We start from the raw sequence: 15807 nt of genomic DNA, 5'->3' as shown, positions 1-15807 counted from the left end.
TGTGAGTAGCCTCACACAGAAGAACAGACCTGGATGCTCATTTATTGCAAATACATGGACATTAGTGCATAGCATGTCAATGTAATATATTAAGACCTTGTGCTTCTCTTCTGTGTGAATCAATATTTTTTACATACATAATCAAAAATACACAAAATCCATGACATAATGGTAAAAAGTGTAAGATCGTGCTGCAATTTACCGTACCTCCTTCTCAACATGAGGCATACATGTATGTAAGATGTATGCAGACTCAGGAGCTGAGCCCGCTCCATACAGCTGTGTCATACTACTGACCCCTGACTAACAGCAACAACAGAGCCAGCTTAGATCACTGCTGTTTAACCAATTAAATGCCACTACCAATATCGCCAACAGACGCATTTAAAAGGAACCTGTCACAGGAAAAAAAAATTGCTAACCTGCAGATATGGAGATAATCTGCAAGTTAATAGCATTAGCAACCTGCACGGCACCCGCACTTAGCCCAACGCTAAGGGCTTGTTTCCATTTGCGAGAAACACGTCTGTGTCTCGCATGTGAAAACCAAGCTCTGGCGCCGACACTTGGGAGCGGAGCGTGCGGCTCCATGTCTTGCTATGCGGCCGCACGCTCCGCTCTGGAGTGCCGGTGCCAGAGCTTGGTTTTCACATGCGAGACCCGGACGCGTTTCTCGCAAATGGAAACAAGCCCTAAAACTGATTTCAGTTACGGGTGCGGCGACGGTTCAGTCACCGCTCTGAGTATACAGATCGGCCCGCTGTAACTGTACCCCTGGCCCTGACTGACTCTTAAGTCTACAAACACAGCGGTTTCTGCAATGTCTGCTGCTGCAGGAAAAAAAAAAATTGAATTATTGATTCACATGTGAATGATCAAAAATGAAAGATGTGAAATAAACCATCACAGAGGGAATAAAATGTGAAATATTTTACTGAAATATACAGGATCAAAAACAATGTCACAAACAATAATGGTATCGTGGGATGGTATAATATATACCGACCTCACAGGCTTCCAAGCATAAATAATTTATCATTACCTTAACATAAATCCAGAGATCCGTCATATCCCAGTATTTCAGTGAAAAGCTTTCCTAATGGCACGGTGCTGAATAAAGTCTCTGATGGAAAAGAGTTTCAGAGGTTTAGTGATAATCCAGGTTGAAAGACAAGGCCGTCGCTGCACTAGGGTCCGCACAGTCGTGTTGGGCGGGGGAGGGGGTTTCTACAATATCGTTTTTCTCCAAGATGGAATAAACAGAATGCCATTGAAATGAGTGGGATATCTCTCACAATATAGAGCAGCACTTCTTTCCCTAGCTGACTTCAAAGGGAGAAATTATTGGCCTAAGAAAATACAGTCTTACTGTATACGATGATATTTTTGCCATAATTTCTACGTAACGTAGTAATGTGGCTTTCTGCCTCACCACCACCCTCCAATGTGAACCTGGCATTAATAGTTTGGTATTTTTTAATTGCCGCCACCCTTCCACCACATCAGTGCATTATCTGTACTACAAGCACAGTGACATTGTCGGCGGCGCCCCGGCGCACAGCTTCGTTTGCGAGGCGGTGGCAGGCAGATTCATATTGAGCATCCATGTCTTCAGATTCAGAGCCTTCGTCCTGCAGATGACAAGGATTTTACAGACACGTTAAATTGGACTCATTCCCTGGAATGTCCCTTTAATAAGTAACGTCTTGAGCCGCACAGATTTCCCGCTAGAGAAACCCACCTGTACATGGCTGAGGATGAAGTTCACCGCTTCATCTGCTGAGAAGGCTTTAAAAAGTCCATCACAGGCCAATAAAACAAACCTTGAAACAAATAAAAAGTAGTATCATTGGTTCAATACAACATGAGAGACGATCCTTAAAAAACGTGCATCGACAAGGTATTCAAAAGCAAGGAAGAACTAAGCGGGTCATATTGTAAAGACACGCTTATAATCAATGATCTACAAACTTGTGAAGAGGATACAATATGAGGACCTAAAATACCAACGCAATTCTAGAAAGTGTCTAAAATATCAATTGTGACGCATCTGCGTTGTACTGCTCCTCTAATTCCTGGTGGAAGTATATAATAATCTGACAACTGAGGGCAATTGTCATGTAGATATGTTCCTACAACCCGACATTATGGCACAAAGTTACAAGAAAAAGGCACTCAAAAATGTTAATTTCCTGGGGAATGTAAGTAAACAAACCAATAAACTGGAGCAGGATTCTCATGGTGTATTACCACCTGCTCTCTACCCAAAAAGAACACGCCAGGTCTCCAAGCTTCCAGCAGAGACAGCCACTTTCTGTGGCCAACACTGCTGGCTACACACTGTGGGGTCTTGTGGTTTCCATTATATTCAATTGAAAAAACACTTGTCTAGTGGGAAGGTATATAGAGATGACCGATTATAGCCACCTAGGAGCCATTAAAGGCCACAGTGCTGGTGAATGATGGCCTTACTTACCTGTCACTGTCAGTCAGTGGACACCTTTTGACATCCGGGATGCTGATAACACCACAACGCTTGTACTGCCCGTCTCCTAGTGAGCGTGACACCTCCAACACCCCAAGGACTCGACCATCTCTGTTTAACGGAAGAGCATATGTGGTTCTTAAAGAAATTTACTGGGAAACCAGAAGCAGGGTTTTACCCCAAATAGAAAAAGTTGCATTGTCCCAAATCTGAGTGTCCTTTATTTTATTCATTGCCATTAATTATATTTCGGGCGGCTTACAGGCCTTTTTATGTTTTGTTTCCCCACACTATGGTCATGAGAATGCCTACAAGACTTCCCTTATTAAATGTACCACTAAGACCAGGGACGACCAGACAACGGTTACATTTACTACTGCTTATCAGAATAAAGCCGATGTATGTACGTATTTAGTAATTAGTGAGCAAAAAGATTTGCAGAACCTTGGTCCTGTGACCACATTGGAAACCCATGGATGCTGAACCATATGTCTCAAGGGTTGGATCCTGGCGTCCACAGACTACCAACGTGGCTGATGGACCAGGGTCATGCAAAGCTTTTAGTGGTAATGTAATAGTATTATTGTGATGCAACTATGAATAGTAAGAACTGAGCCAAGAAACGGTACATCGCAAACACCCATAAAACGGGAACAAGGGTGTTGAGTAGCCCAAAATTGACCATTTAGGTCCAAACGGTGTCCTGAAGAGACATCAGCCCAAGAAGTCTCTAAAGCAATGACAGCATGTTGTTCAAAGTCATGAATCACAAGTCACACTGCACGAATCTAGGTTTAACAACTGCTCTGAGCACACCATCTACCAGAACCTTGGTGCCCTCTGCAACAGTTGGTAGGAGGGGTAATATATGGGGCTTTGGAGGGCAATATTGAATGTCACAGCACACACGGACGTTACACAATTGAAATATTCAAACTTTGTGGCAACAGTTTGGGAACAATAGTACACTTGTGCACAAAGAGATCTTCAAAAAAATATGGTTAGAACAGTTTGGATGGAACGCTAGTCGCTGCACCATCCATCGCCTTTAGGATGACTTGCATCTCCGCTTACAAGCCTGACCTTCTCGTCCAATATTATTGCCCGAGTCAACAAATGTGGAAAGCTGTAGTGATTTGTGGGGTTTTACTTTACTGTTTATAAAGCCATGTTTTCTTGCAGGCAAAGAAGCAGCAAGAAGGAAAAAAAAAAAAACACTCTCCCTAAGAAAGCAGTCTGCATATCTTTAGCTGGAGCGTTATGTAAGAGATTTTCAGCAGGGAGGCATGGCTCAGTCCATATCTTGGTGAAACTTTTTTAGCAAATTGAACCCTCGGGCAGAGCGGCGTCGGCAGTGTGGCTTATACAGATAACTGCCTGGCATTTCACAGAATTTACTGATTCTGCAGAATACTGTACACACCCGAGAGCGAGGGGCTCCTCCACCCTGAAGGAAGAACGTCAAGAAATAAATTGTAGACACGAAAACTCAAGAACATCTCAGGAAGTATAAGCCGGTTTCTCCCATTATCCTCCCAGGCGGGTTATATGATTATGTAGATGATACAGGTACATGACCGCTTTAGGATTCACTGAGAATAGAAGTTTTTGCCTGAATTCCCTGCAAACAGCCAGGTGTACATGTATGGGACGCATTGTAGAGGTGCCCACCTCACATTGCCTCCTGCTCTTTGGATTCTCATCCTCTCTTCATACTGAGTGGGATTATGTTCTTTACTCAAACTCAAAACAGTGGGTTTCTGGGTTTCCTCATTCATTCTGCAGAGCAGAGCCTAGATAAGGAACGCAGTACATAAGATTACTGGAATAAAAAAGGCAGAAGTGCAACAAAATCTAAGCTTTATGCCAAGGCAGAAGGGTATTCAAACAAATAGGAATATCATTGGCCGCTTTTTACAATATTTCATCCACACACTGCAAAAAAAAACAAAAAAAAAAACATCTGTGTAGAGCAAATGAACCAGTGCTTTGGATCTGAAAATCTCAGTCTAGGCTTCGGATCTCATTGTGGCTTTTACCCTCTGCCGCAGATCAAACAGCACATGCTCCTACTCATCTAAGAAGCCAAAGACTCACAAATCACGTCACAGACCGTCCCATGCAATTTGGACACCAGTCCGAAGGTAATGGCAACTACGTCACTCTGCTGTTCCCTGACCCTCCCTGGATTTGCTAGAAGGACATTCATTTGAATGGCTGCCAAGTAATGTTATTTTTCTGCCACAGAGGAAATATCTGTCCAGACATGGCCCACTGTAATAACTAATAACTGGGTACTAGAGAAGTCTGACCTGTAACCTCATCGCTGGATCATTGTGTTTAAAGGTAACCTGGTACCAGGAAAAACACTATTCATCTGCAGATATGGGTTTAATCTGCAGGTCAATAGTTATTAACCGGCCTTGTGCCCTCACTAAGCCGAACATTGCGGGGAGACAATTTACTTTATTCCCCCAGTCAGCGTTCAGGTTTCAGTCACGGGGCGGCGCCGCTCTGAGTATAGAGAGTGGCACCTGTAACCGCGCCACCAGTCCGACTGACACTCACTCTGCATTGGGGGGTAAAAAAAGGGTTTAGTAATCACCTTGCTGTCCCCAAGGTTGGCAATATAGAGGACGTTATCTGCAACCAGTACACAAATGGCCGTTGTGCCATCTTTCCACGATGGCTTCCTACAGAATAAAACAGAAATGACAAGGCAACAATGCAAAGAGGCGTTAATTCCTACGGCTGCAGAAATCAGTAAGACACCAACTGGCTGGCTGCCTGCTTCAGAAACTCCTCATCAGTATGCCTGAAAGCCTCAAGCAGACTCTTCTTTATGGTCTTGTCCACGCTGCCTCCATCTCCTGTAAAGAGAGGATTCATGACTCCGTCCTCTGTTATTACTGAGAGCCACAACGCCACAACCGTCACTTACCGCGAGGCAACTTCTTCACAAGATTAAGATGCAGATTGTGCGCTGCATATCGTGCTGCCCGACTCCCGCCATGGCCATCAAATACTGCATAGTATGAAAGGCGTGATCTGCAAGAAGGAGAACCCACAGCGTGCAGTTACAGCCGCCATTCAGACACATACTGTATATAGATCATTGATCTTGGAGCCACAGTCTACAGAATACATATCCATGATTTCTCTTACACTTACATGTTGGCCAGCACAGGCCCACGTTCCTCGCTGAGATCGCACACCGTGTGGGCATCTTGTAATTCTTCCCTTTCTCCCCTCCTTTCTGCTACATGAGCTTTTAAAGACAGAATTCCTACATTGTGGGACAAAGAGAAAGCAAAGAACAAAGTTGCCGGTAAGTAAATGCTCCTATACGTTGCACGTCTTGCATATGGCAGTGTTGACACCTTGTTGTTATCTTGTGGCTGACACTACCCCCATCATGTAGGGTGGCTTCAGCCGCAGCGTGACACCCGCCTTAGGTGAGGACCTGAGTTAAATGATGGGAGTCTCTGCCCGCTTCATTCACTAGCCTGTACGGATAACACAGGCGCTGCCATGATCTACGGTCAGTGTCTCAGGCTGCCAGGGCACAATGTGGGAAGAAATAGTCAGGAGCCATGATCACTACTTGGGCTGGCAGCCTTCACATGGGAGCGCAGGTCTTTATGACCAAGAGCGGAGACAAGTTTTATGCCATAAGATATTGGATTGCTGATGCCAGTAAACGTTTGACCACCAGTACTACCATGATACATATAAATGTAATTAAGATGATACAAAAGACAAAATAAATCCCCAATAATAAAGGTTTATTTCCGCCTCATCTTCCATCATTTTTTAAACAATGGCAGTCCGTCTTCTGGGCCCCCACGATCCTGAGAATGAACCACCACCTGTCACACAGTGATGATACATCCTAGCCGAGTGCCATCACTGTAAAAGCTGGGAACAACTCCTCAGTCACTACTAGGAATCTCCTGGTAAAGGCAGGTCTACCCAACAAATCCATGGAAGATGCAGCGGTCACGTTGTATTTCTCATTCTGCGTGACTTTTCTTGGCTTTATTCATAAAGTGACATCTTACCATAGAATTAGATCTAGATCTTGGGAAGACTGTATTACAATGTGTCACTTCACGTCTAGCAGCTCATTATTGATTTGTGTTGTCTTGCGCCCCCTTGTGGCTGCAGTTGTTCCTACATGATAAACCAATTACTAAAACACATACTACAGACCCCTATCCTCCTGCTCACGAGCGCTGTGGCCTCAGCAGCCAGCGAGGATCATGTCACCTATAGGTCTCCAGTGCTTCTATGATGGTTCACATATTGCTTTTTCAAACAAAAAGATCTGGTGAATGAGGCTGTGACAGAAGTATAGAAATGTATACAAGGCTAGCACGCTGACTTGGTGGGATTTGAATTCAGAAACCCAAAACCACTAAGTCCAGCATCTGCAAGGAGTTTGTATGTTCTCCCCATATTTGCATGGGTTTCCTCCGCGTTCTCTGGTTTCCTCCCAGACTCCAAAAACATACTGACAGGGAATCTAGATTGTGACCCCAATGGGGACAGTGATGATAATGTGTGCTGTGGAATTAATTACGGTATACAAGCAAATCATAAAATACATTTTCTGTTGCGACATTAAAGTTATGATTACAGCATAGATACAAATTGTCGTCTCAGGACAACATTCAATATTACTGACAACGTGAATGGGATTTCAACACTGCCCAACATTTACCAATAAAAAGTCTCTGGCTCCTCTATCACATGCTGATGGTGGTCTGACGGAGACCCATTTTAGGTGGGCTAAGTTACCCTACTAGATCCCATAGACAAAGTTACTTGCCAGAAATAACAAAATATATATATATATACTCTGCCAGCACAGTCACCAAGTACAGGCGCACAGTGCACCCTTGGTGTGGCCAAACATTTAAGTGCACCTTCCCACCTGCTTGTTTTCCATCTAGCGCCACCATTCTCTAGCTCTATAAAGCCAGAGCTGTCAAACGAAGAAGAGAGGGGATGGAGAGAGAAAGAAAACAAGTAGGTGTGAAGGTGCACTTAAATGTTTGGTTACACCAAGGGTGCCCTGGGCACCTGTACTTTATTTGGTCACTCCCTTTAAGGGGGTTTTCAGAAATTAAACACTGACAGCAATCCCTTAGGGCTTGTGCAAACGACCATATTTTCGGTCCGTGTATGATCCAACAGAACATCACCTTGCACTCTGACCAACATTAGCTAATGGGGCTTTTCCTTGGCCGGAGTCTGTCTGGGAAAGAAAAAAAAAAAATAAACACTGCATGCCAGAGTTTAAACTGATATTCAGATCGCACTCGGCCATACAAGTCAATGAGTCAGTTGAAAACATCTGGGTGCGCTCTGATGACATCGGTATGCAGTCCAAATTCCACGAACCGACAGAATGGGGAAGATGGGAGACTTTTTTTTTATCCATCTTCTGCTCATCTGAGAAAATCAGAGCTCACTGTGATCACACTCTGATCAGAGTGTCATTGGCATAATCGATCTGATTCTCCCAGTATTTCACAAGCTTGTCTAAATGTTGTTGTGCTAACTGTAAACGCACTTGAACACGCTTTTTGTTCAGCAATGAAGTCTTGCGTTGTGAGTACCTACAGGCCACGGAGGTGGAGTGCATTACTTAATAGTTTTCTTTGAAACAATTGTACCTGCTGATTCCAGGTCTTCCTGTAACTCCCCACATGTGGTCCTTTTCTCTTGAACAACTCTCGTGATAATTCTTTTCACTCCTCTGTCTGACATCTTGCAGTGAAGCACCTGGTCATGGCCGGTTTATGGTGAAATGATGTTCTTTTCACTTCGAGATCATGGCCCCAACAGTGCTCACTGGAGCCTTTAGTACTTTAGAAATTATTCTACAACCAATGCCATCAGTATGTTATGAAACAATAAGGTTGCAAAGGTTTTGAGACAGCTCACTGGTTTTACCCAAGATGAGATGTTTCTTGTGTGGTACCTTGGTAATGAGACCTTTTATAGGCCATCAGTTGAACCAGCTGATATTTTTCACTAAGTGACAGGATTACTTTCTAATTACTGAGAGATTTCAGCTGGTGTCATGACTTTACATGGCTTTTTGCTCTCTTCATGTAATCAATACTTTTCCCTGTGTCATTTTTCATTATTACACAACCTAATTTATGGACAAGTATGGTTTGATTTATTTGCCTGTGTGGATTGGATAGGTTGTTACACACATCTGGTGAGAATTTCATGTCAATTGCACTTTTAGAAAAATATTTACTTAGAAAACTGGTGACTTGTTCAATACTTATTTCACCTGCTGTACTTGTCAGAGTGGGGAAAAATCTCTGGGAACCTGGCTCAGACTAATCATCTGAGTCTCTGGCTGGGTTTTCAAAGTGTTTTATCTGAAATACCAAAGTAGCACAAATCTCAAGTCCAGATTTCATACTCCATTGGCTCATAGACTAAAAAGAAAAAAAGCCGAGCTTTTGTTTATCACCATCCACCATGTCCAGCGCTGCCTGTTCACCGCTGCTCCAGTCTTTGTAGATTACCACTGCGGTCAATGTCACGTCTACAGAACTGCAGCCAGTGACTGGACTGAGTGCTTCTGCCAGTGTAAAATGCACGAGACGCTGATTGGCTGCAGTATGTAGACATGACAGTACCGCTGCAAACCAAAAAACACCGGCGCATCAGTGACAAGGCAGTGCTTAATCCGCGGAGGGGGTGTGAATGCACAGTTTACTTTAATATTAGTCTCAGAGAATGGAGTAGGAAAAGTTAAAGGGAACCTGTCACCACTTTCTGTCCTATCAGCTATAAATATCATTTCATTCAGTGTCCGCTATTCATTCCCTAAATACTTATTAAACCCCGACTCCCCATGTATCACCCATAAAAACCTTTTATGTCTCCATGAAGCCACGCCCATCGGACCGAACGGACCCTATTATCATACATTGCAGGAGAAATATAAAAGGTTTTTATGGGTGATACATGGGGAGTCAGGGGGTTACATAAATATTTAGGGAATGCATCACTGAATAAAATGATATTATTAGCTGGTAGGACAGAAAAGTGGTGACAGATTCCCTTTAAAATAAGACATCAGGACCACCCCTCACATGTGATTAAAAGATACACAGTTTACAGGACACACAAACTCCATGTGCAGTGTTAAGTTGTGTGAAAACCTTTACAAACTTTCTTTTCCTGGTGCGTGCCCTCACAGCCGTCCAAGTCACTGGCTTCTGCTCTTCGCTTTCCCCGAGAGTTACCGTTCAGAGGTCCGGGGTCAGGGGGCGATCCTGGTGGGGCTGGAAGAGCATGGCTTGGATTACTTATGGACCATCATAGAAGGAAGAACACACAAGGGGGACAGACAGGGAAGAAAAGCAGATATAGAGCCGAGATCTGGAGGTATAGAATCCAAATTATACAAAACAAAAAAGTGGACTGAATTGTTCAGGAAGCAGGGAGTTGTTGTTTTGTTCGTTTTAGACAGCTACATATAATCATTAGAGCCCATGTTCTGGAATTCAAAGATAATAGGCATTCAGATAGATAGGAAAGGAGTAAAAAAAAATTAGACAATTATATATATAGATAAAGATCTGTTACCTTTATCTATATATATAATTGTCTAAGGGGTACTTCCATCTGTCCGTCTTTCTGTCTGTCGGCAACTTCCATCACGGAAATTCCGCGTCGATCGGTCTTGCCAGCTGCCTGTCATGGCTGCCGCGACCAATCAGCGACGGGCACAGTCCGATTAGTCCCTCCCTACTCCCCTGCCCGGCGCCCGCATACTCCCCTCCGGTCACTGCTCACACAGGGTTAATGCCAGCGGTAACGGTACGCGGGTACCACACTCCGTAACCGCTGCTATTAACCCTGTGTGACGAAGTTTTTACTATTGATGCTGCTTATGCAGCATCAATAGTAAAAAGATCTAATGTTACAAAAAAAACGTTATTCTCACCCTCCGACGTGGCACTGTCCTCGGCAGTGCAAGCGGCAGGTTCCGGGGCCAAGGATGGTATGCGAGAAGGACCTACCATGACGTCACGTGCACCGCACACAGGCGCCAGGGCTACAAGAGCCCTTCAGAAGGTGAGTATATGTTTATTTTTTTATTTTAAGTATTTTTTAACCTGTTACATACGTGGCTGGGCAACATACTACGTGGGCTGGGCAACATACTACGTGGGCTGGGCAACATACTACGTGGAATGGGCAATATACTACGTGGAATGGGCAATATACTACGTGGAATGGGCAATATACTACGTGGACATGCATATTCTAGAATACCCGATGCGTTAGAATCGGGCCACCATCTAGTAAATGTATATCCGTGCTCTGTGCATTCTAACCTGAAGTGTTTGTTCCTTTCCCTACACCCTATTAACTCATATAGAGGTCACTATAGGTGGCCCTGCACACAGGTAAAGATAGATGAAATCAGTCTTGTAAACTCATTATATAGAAAAAGAGGAAAGAAGCAGTGGGCACAGCAACAATAAACTCAAGGTGCTGCATGAGTAGAGGGGAGAAGCGCTGCACAGAAAAATACATGGTGCACAGCAAATAATAAATGCATAGGAGAAAAGATATAAAGTGTATATGAAAAATTAGGACAAGGACAGACAACTTAAAAACAATTAAAAAGAGCAAACAATGTACAAATAGGGGTATGGATAAAATAATCCAGGAATACACCCCACTCCAGGCGGACATCATCATCAATATGTAATCATAAAGTATGCAGCAGAGTATAAACGTATCTCATAAAGAGTAGAATAGTGAATTAGTAATGAAATACTCCTGTTGGGAGAAAAAAAAAAGATGAAAGGTAAAAGACTTAAGGTACCGTCACATTAAGCGACGCTGCAGCGATATAGACAATGAGCCGATCGCTGCAGCGTTGCTGTTTAGGTCGCTGTAGAGACGTCAAACACTAACAGCAGAACGATGCAGGAGTGATCCAGTGACGTACTTATCGTTCTCGCTGGTTGTTCGCTCCATGGAAAACCATTGCTGGCATCGTTACTTTTGCTGTCAAACAGGACGAATCACGCCGACCTGACGACCAAATAAAGTTCCGGACTTTCAGTGACGACCAGCGATATCACAGCGGGATCCAGATCGCTGCTGCGTGTCAAACACAACGAGATCGCTATCCAGGATGCTGCAACGTCACGGATCGCTGTCGTTATCATTGGTAAGTTGCTTAATGTGACGGTACCTTTAGGCTAAATTCACACACACACTAGGCTTTTTATGCTAATTTTCAGCTGCTTTTTACAGTACCAGCAAAGCCTATGAGATTTCAGAAATCTCATGAACACACATTGGGTTTTTGTCATCAGAATCTTGTGCTTTGCATGTTTTTTGGACATGGAGCATGTCACTTCTTTCAGCGGTTATTCACCCGTTGAAAGCAATGGGTGATGAAAAAAAATGCTGACAAAATAAAAAAGACAAGTAGAGCAGTATATGAAACCCAGGTTTACCATCCTGTCTTGCTCACCTGAGATGGCAGTTTGGATTAGTACAGTTTCATTAAATTAGTGATATGCACAAAGCATTGGCCAACGAAGGTGTGAAATTGAACAATGCCTGTAGCTGACCAAGGTGTGAGGGTGCACAATATGTGAGCATCTCAGTGGCTGGCCAAAGTGTGAAAGTGAAACAGTGTCCTACAAACTCAATGCACTGCCAGTGTCTTGGGTAAATTATTCCAGACCAATTCACCTTGCCCAGCTGTTACATTTGTATGTGTATTTTTCCATGACATATGTCTTGTATTGGTGACCTGTGTTCAGGCTTCTGTGGTGGAAGCAAAACTGAACATTAGGATCCTAAAAAAACATGCACCAAAACATGCGCTTTTAACAGTGCTTCTTTTCAGCCAAGAGTGTAGGTTTTGCTGCAGAAAAGGTAGAAACGTAGCAAAAACGCTTAGTGTGACCTCAGCCTTACTCATACAAAAAGCTGCTGCATGAAATACATTTCATGTGACCCGTAAATATATAACCATGAAAATTTCACTATATATTAAAAATATGACGAAAAAAATACGTGCAAAGAGACAAGACCGCAATATATACATATTTATTTCAATAGGGCAAGTATAACCATGAGAAATAATAAAAAATAAATATGTACATGCTCAGTGCAAAGTGCGTAACAATCAGGACCAATCTCGCCATCTGTCAGTGTTGTCCTATTTTTTCAATCATTTTATTTTCATATACATTTATTATTTGATCTGCACCATATATTTTTCTGTGCAGTTTTTCTCCCCTCTTCTCCTAAAACTCTCGTCATCACACAGACGTACACATAGTATAGCCTGCGGTGAGGTCCATTACACAAGGGTGAAAGATCTACAGAGGGACCATAGTTGGCAAAATGGCCGTTGTCTGTGATTGGTCGGCTACAAAGATTGTTCGGTGCTATAGGGGTTATCTGGGATCTACTTGTAGATGAGCCATCTAGAAGAAAGGCAATCAATATCAGACGGGTGGGGGTCCGATACCAGTCGCTCCCACTGATTAGCTAGATGGAAGCAATGTGCAGAGCACTACACTGTGGCTCTATACACCGGGTAGTGGCTACTGCTGAGCACTGCAGTTTATCTCTCTGTATTTCTTACACCAGCCACTGCCAGAGCAGGTACACGCTGACCAGCGGAGGTGCACATGAACTTCCCACACTGTAAACCATCCATAAGCAAGTCCTATAAATCGCATCTGATATTTTGTGTCGCAGCATCCATTTTCCCAGCACCAACCCTCTGTAGACACAGGATACTTCAGACAAGCATGCATTGCCAATGGCGAGAGGAGCACAGAGCCGGACACCTCCTGTGAGAGCTGCAGATGAGGCTCCACATTAACCTACAGCACGGGATGAGCAGACACAGGCCAGGCCACAGCACAAGCATGCACGGTGAGGTCACAACACGCACACACAACACAGGCCAGGCCACAGCACAAGCATGCACGGTGAGGTCACAACACGCACACACAAGACAGGGCAGGCCACAGCACAAGCATGCACGGTGAGGTCACAACACGCACGCACACACACACACAACACAGGGCAGGCCACAGCACAAGCACGCACGCTGAAGTCACAACACGCACACACAAGACAGGGCAGGTCACAGCACAGGCATGCACGGTGAGGTCACAACACGCACACACAACACAGGGCAGGCCACAGCACAAGCATGCACGGTGAGGTCACAACACGCACACACAACACAGGGCAGGCCACAGCACAAGCATGCACGGTGAGGTCACAACACGCACACACAACACAGGGCAGGTCACAGCACAAGCATGCACAGTGAGGTCACAACACACACACACACACACAACACAGGGCAGGTCACAGCACAGGCACGCACGGTGAGGTCACAACACGCACACACAAGACAGGGCAGGTCACAGCACAAGCACGCACGGTGAGGTCACTACACGCACACACAAGACAGGGCAGGTCACAGCACAGGCATGCACGGTGAGGTCACAACACGCACACACAACACAGGGCAGGCCACAGCACAAGCACGCACGCTGAAGTCACAACACGCACACACAAGACAGGGCAGGTCACAGCACAGGCATGCACGGTGAGGTCACAACACGCACACACAACACAGGGCAGGTCACAGCACAAGCATGCACAGTGAGGTCACAACACACACACACACACAACACAGGGCAGGTCACAGCACAGGCACGCACGGTGAGGTCACAACACGCACACACAAGACAGGGCAGGTCACAGCACAGGCATGCACGGTGAGGTCACAACACGCACACACAACACAGGGCAGGCCACAGCACAAGCACGCACGCTGAAGTCACAACAAGCACACACAAGACAGGGCAGGTCACAGCACACGCGCGCTCATACTCAGGACACAGCAGGTCACACACAGACAGTCACAACACATGCACACAAACAGGACAGGTCAGGTAACAACACACACACACACCACAGGTCAGGTCAAGTCACAGCACACACACAGAGGCCAGGTCACAACACACACACAACCAGGTCAAGTCACAGCATACACACACACATATATAGGACAGGTCACAGCATACACACAGGACAGGTCACTGCACGCACACACAGGACACAGCATACATACATATGGACAAGTATGAGGTGCGCACACACACACACGTCAGGTCACAACACACACGTCAAGTCACAGCACACACACAGGACAGGTTACAGCATACACAGGACAGGTCAAGTCACAGCATGTGGACACAGCATACACACAAGACAGGTCACAACACACACACGTCACAGAACGTACACAGGACACGTCACAGCATACACACACACACACGACACAGCATATACACAGGACAAGTCACAGCGTGCACACACACACACACACGACACAGCATATACACAGGACAAGTCACAGCGTGCACACACACACAGGTTATACAGAGCACAGTGCATTAACGAGGCACGAATAAATACCAGTGGGGGAGGTCAGATTTCTAATTAAAAAAAAACTAATGTATAATCAATTTGTAATATTTCTTTTTTCAGGGGAAAGGTGGGGAGCGATACTGTTCACACAGAACATCTGTAGTAACCAGCACCCATATAAGACCACCCCACACAGCGCTGGACTGTGGTCACACTGGTGGAATTATTGGAGATAAAGGGTTAAGCGCACAACACAAGGAAGGTTTTGCACGTTTCTGCTGCTGCAGCGCCTCCCTGTCATTAGTGACTATGGGGAGTACTGCACCCGCCCCGCAGTCCCTGCGCTGACGGCACATGACGCCCTGGTGAGATTAGTACTGTACCGGCTGTGTGCTCACCAGGAGCCCGCGGCGGCTCGGGCAGCTCGTCATACAGCTCCATCCAGGACTACCGGCCAAGGGAACTGACGCCGAGAACTCTCGCGACATTAGAATGGAAAATCGCGGAGCAATTTTTCCAACCAATGAGCTAGGCGGAGCTGCGGGAGTCTAGCAAATCAGCGTGGAGTCCGGTGTAGCTCCAGCCAATCAGCGTACGAGTGTTGGAGACCAATACTTCCGCCTTCTAAAAAAGAAACTTTATTAACAAATCTTAGATAGAACAGAGGTTTTTTTTTTATTTATTTAATTAACTTTCAAGTTTTTTTTATCTCTCCTTTTAATGGAAGGTTCAGAGACAGAGCTGAGGACCGCAGAGACTTTGTTATCCCTCACAGAGTAATGACACAACTAGATGGCTTCTTGTCACTGGGCCCAAAGTGGGTACTAAGGAAGCCCCCTATACCATCT

The 15807-nt window shown here is 45.0% G+C and overlaps 1 protein-coding gene across 2 annotated transcripts; it reads right to left on the bottom strand.

Moving 5' to 3' along the window:
* Nucleotides 1-915: 915 nt before the first annotated feature.
* Nucleotides 916-15473, bottom strand: ILKAP (ILK associated serine/threonine phosphatase). 2 transcript variants are annotated; one of them, XM_069727741.1, is made up of 10 exons: nt 15358-15473; nt 9682-9804; nt 5657-5771; nt 5427-5533; nt 5262-5355; nt 5091-5178; nt 4157-4278; nt 2477-2596; nt 1742-1823; nt 916-1631 (listed from the first exon to the last, which is right to left on the bottom strand). In XM_069727741.1, the coding sequence occupies exons 1-10, from the start codon at nt 15398-15400 to the stop codon at nt 1503-1505; spliced, it is 1023 nt and encodes a 340-aa protein (XP_069583842.1). In that variant the 5' UTR covers nt 15401-15473; the 3' UTR covers nt 916-1502. The 2 variants fall into 2 exon arrangements, with proteins under 2 accessions (XP_069583842.1, XP_069583841.1); XM_069727740.1 differs by having other exon boundaries at nt 15343-15471.
* Nucleotides 15474-15807: the final 334 nt, after the last annotated feature.

The sequence above is a fragment of the Ranitomeya imitator genome, chromosome 5 (genome assembly GCF_032444005.1).
Source record: "Ranitomeya imitator isolate aRanImi1 chromosome 5, aRanImi1.pri, whole genome shotgun sequence".
Classification (NCBI taxonomy): Eukaryota; Metazoa; Chordata; class Amphibia; order Anura; family Dendrobatidae; genus Ranitomeya; species Ranitomeya imitator.
The sequence above is the reverse complement of the archived record's forward strand: the minus strand, read 5'-3'. Positions and strand labels throughout refer to the sequence as shown.

Coding starts and splice junctions, on each gene's coding strand:
- ILKAP (XM_069727740.1), bottom strand. CDS start 15,400: ATGGAGCTGTATGACGAGCTGCCCGAGCCGCCGCGGGCTCCTGGTGAG. Junction 9,805..15,342: donor TCCTGGTGAGCACACAGCCG/GTACAGTACTAA, acceptor ATGCTCTTCCAG/CCCCACCAGGATCGCCCCCT. Junction 5,179..5,261: donor CTGAAGCAGGCAGCCAGCCA/GTTGGTGTCTTA, acceptor TTTATTCTGTAG/GAAGCCATCGTGGAAAGATG.